At 38.6% G+C, this 7,853-nt stretch overlaps 1 protein-coding gene across 1 annotated transcript; it reads right to left on the reverse strand.

Annotated features, from left to right (window-relative positions):
• Positions 1-1,856: 1,856 nt before the first annotated feature.
• LOC6565898 (sentrin-specific protease 8) lies at positions 1,857-3,151 on the reverse strand. The gene is made up of 2 exons (XM_001992485.2): positions 3,037-3,151; positions 1,857-2,887 (listed from the first exon to the last, which is right to left on the reverse strand). Exon 2 carries the CDS (start codon positions 2,845-2,847, stop codon positions 1,891-1,893), a length of 957 nt encoding a protein of 318 aa, XP_001992521.1. The 5' UTR covers positions 2,848-2,887; positions 3,037-3,151; the 3' UTR covers positions 1,857-1,890.
• Between the last annotated feature and the right edge of the window lie 4,702 nt (positions 3,152-7,853).

Genomic DNA, 7,853 nt, shown 5'->3' on the forward strand with positions numbered 1-7,853 from the left:
CACAAGCACAGACATACAAATATGTTTCGAGTTCTCTCTGACCAATCAGGCGGCATCAGTAACGAGTACTTGGTAACGAGTTATCCGCAGCTGCTCAACACATTACTCACTGGTCTTCCATAGCAGAATGTGTGTGTTTGTGTGTGCTTTTGCCCATGAGTGCTCTTCAAATACACAAGCAAACAAACAAACAAACAAAGAAACACATACGCATTGACTAGCCATTGCCTCTGGCAGGTCGTCTATGAAGTGCAAAATAAATACAATAAAAATCGTTAACGAGTCAAAGGAAACAACAAAACAAAACAATTAAAAATGCTCGAGTCGAGAGAGCTCGACTGGGAGAATACCCTGAAGCCAAGTCTGTTGTTTACCCGATATTGCTGAAATTCTTACAGACGATCAATATTATAGTAGCCAATAAGTATTGTGGCACTAATCGATTTTAATCTTCATCTGCAAGATCTACGATCGATTTAAAGTCTCTAATAGTTCCCAGATCTGATGGATATCATTATTGATCAATAATATATATGCACAGTAATCAAATTCCTCTGATTTTATCATTCTAAAAACCAAAGTTTTCATTACTTAATTTCAAGTCAAAGTTTTCCGAAACATAACAAATGTTTTAAATTGTACGCTGTTCTTCATTACGACACAAAGATTCTTAAATTAGTTTGCTTATTTCTTTTTTTAATACTATTTAAAAATAATGTAGACATTATTTCTGCCAAGTACCATTTTTTTTATTTATTCCAAGTTCCGTGTAGATCTCTTTAAAACTGAGGGTCCTGGCCATATCAATACGATTACGCACTTGATGACAAAATTGTAATATCCTCTGCAAGGGTATAATAAGCAACACCACAAGCAACACAATAAAACAAACAGCTTTAGATGCCAACACCACTCAGTAACAAATCATGCAAGCAATAAAAATGCGAAAGCCCGAAAACAAATAAAATATATACAACATTGGAGACCGAAGTTATTGTATAGCCTTTAAATCAAATCGAAAGTTAGAATTTAAAAACTTCAGTAAATATTGCAATTTTCGAGTACGTTGTACGCTGGTTCAAGGTCGTCGTAGATGCGGGTTCATATCATCTTCTGGTAAAATAATATAAATGAATTATGCATTACATAAAATATGTACAACAAAATAACTTACAAAGTCTTGAATAAAACTTAAATAACTTAACAGCTTGCAGTCCATCAATAATGGAGACAATTTTAATTTTGGTTGATGTGAGCAACTAAGATGAACCAACTGGAACAGCCGAATGACTGAAATTGATTAGAATTCAAGTGTTGTTGTTGCTCAACCCTTAGCCAGAAAGTCAAGTGTGTGTATATATATATATGGCAAGAATGGTAGCAAAACAAGCTGTGAATCTGATTACAAGTAAAGTGCTAAGAAAAAAATTCGATCACGTAAATTGAGTTTACACTTTAAGGAGGAGCATCTGAGGCGAACAAAGAAAACATTTGCGGCAGGGCAGCACGTAACTCGCAAAAGTGTATTTGAACAGTGCACGCTATTTGTTTAGCCCCTTGCAAAAAATAGGGATGTGTGGATGGGGGAGGGGATGGGGGATGGGGAGGTGTGAATGTGTGGATAAAGCTCAAAAAGGTAAATGCCTTGAAGTAAGCACTGTTTATCTTTATTTTGGTGTTTTTGTATTTTGTACCAACATGGCTGGCGTTTAAGCTTTTTGCGTCAGTAAATACATTTAATGTTTGACAGATATCGTGAGTAAATTAATTTATGCATTTTTACATTCAGTTTTTAAAAAACACACGTGTACAAAATGCATTTCCCTTTTACTAGAGCAAATGCATTAAATGCCGATTATTGATATATTGTTGTTGTTGTGACTGGTAATTCTATTTATATTTAGTTTGCGGATCCAGCGAGGTGATCAGTCTAATGAACCTACCGCGCTTGGCCATGATCACATCAGGCGACAATTGGGAGACACCCTCAACGCTATCGTATCGATTCACATAGTCAGCGACGTGATCGACCATGCACATGACATGAACGCCACAATCGTAGTCGTTCTTGTGCTGCAGACACCGCATGATGCGAAAGCGTGCCTGACGCATATCGACAACATCTTTAATTGTGTTGAACAGCTCCATTGCGTTTTCCGTATTGTTGCCACCATAAGAGGCAAAATGATAGAAGCACTTGTCCGACCGCGACGCAACCAGCAGCGACCAATAGACGCCCCCCTTTCGTTCCTTCGACGGGCCGTCTCCGTCATTCACCGCTATGAATATGAACGATTTGCGACAAGCGTTGCGCTCCTCAACAAGCGCCGTTTCCAACTGCAGCTTGTCCATGTACGGCAAGGATTGCGACAATTCGGGGGTGACAAACATAAAGTCACCGTTCGACTGGTACTTGATCTCATCCAGATAGGCCATATAGAAGCCAATCAGAGCATCGTTCAGAAAGTGCGGGCCATTAAGCAGCTGGGAATCGCTCAGGTGCAGCATGGCGTTCTTTAATACAACCAGAATCGGATTTGCACGCGATGCGTTCTTCATTTTCTTCTGAGCACCAGCAGCCGTTGCGGCGATACCCTGATTATCAGAAACATTACTTGCCCCATTCGCATCACAATTGTTGCCATCACCCATAGCATTCTCGTCCGGCTCGCTGTCATTGGCCTTGTTTTCCTTGCCGTACTCATCGGAAGCTGGGACAGCGACGACTTCGACCGCCTCCTCATTTGTGGAAGTCATCTTGTCAACTTTAGCATCATCGGCAGCGACTTTGCCAGCGAACAACTCGCGACGCTCGGCCCGTTTCTTCTGGCGTGTATTGCGTGGCATCTTCTTTGTTTAGTTGCAAAGCTTGATAATGGTACAATGGCTACAATGGTATTTTAATTGTTCAGTATTAAATCGAAGCAAAAGAAAGGCATACAAAATGGCCGTTCACAATGGCTGCACGCACGTGCTTTCTGCACACACGTGCTCTCTCCAATAAGCCGCGAGCCAATTAATCAAGAAATAACTTACATGATTATAATTGAATAATCGTTGTGCAGTTGAAACGGAATGTGAGCCAATCACTTCAACTGAATTTTGTTGAGCTTGAACTGATGGATGGACGGATTTGTTGTCTGATTTCTGATTTTGTGTTTTACAATTTGTAATTTTCGTTTGACAACAGACAGTGCTACCAGATCAACAGGATCTGTTACCGAGCAACAGATTTCACACTCTTAACATAACGAGTAGAAGCTTCCTCTATTAACATCAGATCGGATATTACACGATTAATCAACTGTCCGTTAACAGAGAGTGCAATTTGTGTCATGTTGTGCTACTCTTTATTCCGTGCTCCGTCACGTCTGACATTATTTGTGTAACTGATCCTTTTCAAATGACTTTTAATTGAATATCTATGTTTATATTTCAAATAATTTTAATACGAGTGCAGATTGTTGTGCTGGCAGAAGGAGATAAACTGCAAGGGCGTAGACAGATTTTTGCAAAGACGCGACTCCAATTTCATACATTTTTATCAAAGCCAACTTGCTTGTTCATTATAAAGTTTGCATGTAGGCAGTGGTGCATCAATATTGATTTGTTCGATTCTTGAGCCAGTTTGCAAATCCGTAAAAGAGTCGAAAGAGAGGAAAGTGCGCACTTCCCCGCTTGATGATAATCAGATAAGGTGGATACCCTTAACCCTGCTGTTAAACATCGATTAAAACACGGATGCCACTGTTATTTATTCAAACATGTACAGCAAACAAAAAATAAGAAAACGGTTCTGATCGAATGCGTTATATACGTGTATGTATATGCTATAGAAAGAAAATGCTTGCGTCTGGCTAACAAGATCTGCATTTATTGATTTGGTATATTATGGTTTAGTTTGGGTCTGTTTGCCGATTTATATTCAAACTAGTTGCTCAATTTTAAAGCTATATTGATGAAACTTGGACAGCAGTCGGAGCCGACTGGATCGACCGAGCCAAAACTCACAAGGTATGTGGTTAATTATGCTTTTAATATCTGGGCAAGAAATTCATCAGCATTGGACTACTTTTGTACTACTTTGTATTTTGTATTTTAACTCATTTTCTTTTCAGGCTTAATTTTTGGTGATACGCGCGCGCGGTCAGGATTTATTTAAAGGGATTTGTCGTCGTCGTTGTCGCCTTAATTTCATTTACTTGCCGGATGCGACGTGCGCATATGGAAACCCCCTTTCGCCCGCTCCATATCCCTCCCTTCCCCTCCCCCTGTCCCATAGACGGACTTTTCAATTTCGCCTATCCTCAGTGCGCGCTACTTGTCAGTAGCTGTGAAAAATAACATTAACGCTGGGCAGGATACCAGCGCGACACTCAAACAAAAAAAAAAACAATATATATATATATATATATATATATATATATATATATATATATATATATATAGACACATATTTATATGTATGTACATATAAAATGCTTATGAAGAGGCCAGCGTGTGCGTGACTCATTTGCATATAGACATACAAATACGTACATATACAGTGATGTACACGTATATATCTCCACACTCAGACAAAATACAGTTTTATATTATCACATTAAGGACAAACATTGTCAAACTGCCAGCTAAGGCCAAAATAAATTAAATTCTTATATTTAATCCTTTTTTTGCAAATGCCCAAGTTGTTCATGTACAATTTAAGTGCCATGCAGTTGCTTAGAAATGTATTTCAATGGTTCGGATTCTACACGATTTTCTTCTTTCTTTTTTTTTTTTTTTAGTGTCGGTGTGCAGTGTGAATATACACGCATATATAGATATATGTATCTGTTTGTGTATGCAATTTGGACTCATCCATGGAACCGAAAATCTTCTTATCAACTCGACATTTTCATGTGGCCATAAACGGCCTGGCTTGTGGCTGAGCTGGTCGCCAGCTCATTAAAATTAACAGCTCAGCATGACGAAAAGTGTGGGGAACGGAGCGCACGAGGCAATAGCTCTGTTTTGGGGCATGCCACACAGTCGACGCGATTTTCTTTGCAAGCAGTTGAAACTTTAATAAATCGATTCATGGCAGCCAAACTTCAACAACGAACAATCTTCATATCCCGTTCTCATACCCTGTAAATATGGTATTATAGGGTAATCTAAAATGGCGATAGCTTTTAGTGTTGTGTTTGGTTAAGATAACTTAATAAACAAACACGTTTTTCATACAAGAAGTACTCTTCGACGTAATAGTAATCCTGTCTTGATTATTGTTTAATTCAAATATAATGAACATAATAATATGCATATTGGGTAAGTTTGATTTATTGATTGAATTGAGTTAAATTGGCTTGGTTATTTTTTTAACTCAAACATTTTTTATAAAAGTCTTCATCTTTTGACATATCGCTTCTATGTCAGTTATATAATATAGTAGTTCGATGAAGATGGATTATTACCAAGTTTTGTCAAGGAAAAGTGAGGACATTTGGCGCATATCAATAAATAAAGAAAAGCGGTTAGTGTTAATGCTCAATAATATACATATGCATATACATAGTGAGTTCGTAGACGTCGCATTCAATTTGTTACATACGTCACAACAAAACTAAAATACTCTCTACAAGGGTGTAACAAGCTGCCAAAACAGTGCAAAAGCCTCCCATTTAAGTTTAATATGCGTGCAAAAAAGGTGGTAACTAGTCAAGGCGTCAAAGCGAATGCTTTACGGAGGAGAGTAAAGACGAGAGGATGAGAGGAGAGAAGAGGTGCGGAGAGGTGTGGCAAGGCTGAATACGAAAGCGCCCTGAAATCGAATAAACCAAATGCCACTTAAAATGTAATTATAACACAGAAAATGCATTGCAGTGAGGGAGACTCTGGATATGGTAGGGTAGTGTGTAGTGGGTGGGTGGTAGGGGATAGTTTGCTGTGGATTCGAGTTAAAGGGCTTATTACTGAGTTGTGGCAGTCAGTCAGCAATCAGCGTGTAATTGCCAAAAGAGTGGCAGCTGTTGCCGTGCCAACAACTGCAATGTTGAAGAGGGATCTAAGTATTCTTGTTGTGGGTTTAGGATGGGGCGGACTGGGGGGGAACATTAAGCCAATTAGAGTTGTACTTAAACGAGATACAAATGAGATTGTTTAAGATTTGGCAAGCAAAATACATTACACAAAAGTCGAGAGTCCCCGACTGATAGACACCCTGCGCCCAGTTTGTGGTGGATTGGTGAGAGCTATGCAGAAAGTGCAATATTCAAACTGATTGATTACAGTGTCTATGACTTTTAGAACAACAACCGGACAGAAAATGATGGCTTCAGCAATTACTGATGCAGAAATTCGGTTTGGCTTATTTTCATCGACGCTGTTTGCTCTATGAGTAAATAAAACAACAATTTTATGGATTGAGGCATACGTGGAAATTTGTATGCCGAATTTTACGAGAGTTTGCAATGTATGTCGTTAAAATGATGGCAAAATGTTGTAAAAATCCAAATTAAAATGTGCCCAAGAGCAAGAGCAACAAAGTAACAAGTACAAAACTGAAGCTGAAGTGTTTAAGGACGTGGCTAGAAGGTATCCTGTAAACAGAATCAACATTATTGCAGTGAGAATGTCTGTATTTACTTAATTATGTTTATATTATATTTATATTTATTTATAATATTAACTATAATACATTTCAATGCAAATTTAATATCCGAGAATATCTATATAAAATGACTATTTCATTTGAGTTATTCCCAAACTGCCAATTTGATGTACACAGAACTAATCTGACTCATTTGACTAACTGAAGTCTGCATAGACACTGAGCTCAATCAGACCGACAATGAGATGGATGATAAATCAAATTTGATCAGCTCGATTTTAAATAAGCTCTCTTTTTGTACAAATTTTCAAAATTTTACCCTACATTTGTTTTTCAAGGAGCTAAAGATATTAAAGCAAGAGCAACAACAACAACAAGAACAAAAACGATTGGCTGAAGGCTCAGCAACAAAATTGATATATTTTATTAAACGAGACAACGTGATTTTTTTTATATACGCCACGTTAAAATATGCATAACAATAAAAGCAACAACAACAATGGCAAATAATGTGCAGTAAATGCAAAAATAAAAAAATTGGGCCAACAAAATGAAATGCGCAAAAAATTGAGAGCGGTTGGGGAATGTGTGGCAATGCTGCGGCTGCTGTCCAGGCAGATAAGATTCTAATGAAAAAATCGCACACATACGCGCACACACACACACACACGCACACACACACACACGCACACACACACACACGCACACACACACACACACAGAGAGTCACGCATATGAACGTGCACATAAATGTTGTTATGTCAATGCTCTGATAAGGGAAAGTCGACGGGGCTGGAGGAACTTGGTCTCCAAATTCCTTGCCCAGATCCTTTCAAATCGAGTTTACAGTTGGTTAAAATCGGCGACAAAGGCTTAACCGGTTTTTCGTAAAGGGGTTGACTGAATTGTAATTTTTCAGAGATTTTAATCTCAGTCATATTTCATGCATTGTAATCATTCCGTCTGCGTCTATGTAAAGTTAACCTGTTGAGCGGGCAGCCGTTCCCATGCCGACCCCCGCCCCCTTTGTGTACGCCCATGGACCGCTCGAAGCGACTCGAACCGGGCTAAATATTATTTGAAATCCCACAAAGTATGAGCTGACAGTCTTTGAGCTTGAATCAATTCGAATGGTTGCTTGCCCTTTGCACATACATATGTACGTATGTATATGGGATCGAACCTAATCGAATTACGATATTTTTAAGGAGCAGTTGTCCTTATTGTGCCATGTTATTATGAAGTGCACATCTTTGGGCTG

Source organism: Drosophila grimshawi, unplaced genomic scaffold (assembly GCF_018153295.1).
Source record: "Drosophila grimshawi isolate 15287-2541.00 unplaced genomic scaffold, ASM1815329v1 contig_848, whole genome shotgun sequence".
NCBI classification, from domain to species: domain Eukaryota; kingdom Metazoa; phylum Arthropoda; class Insecta; order Diptera; family Drosophilidae; genus Drosophila; species Drosophila grimshawi.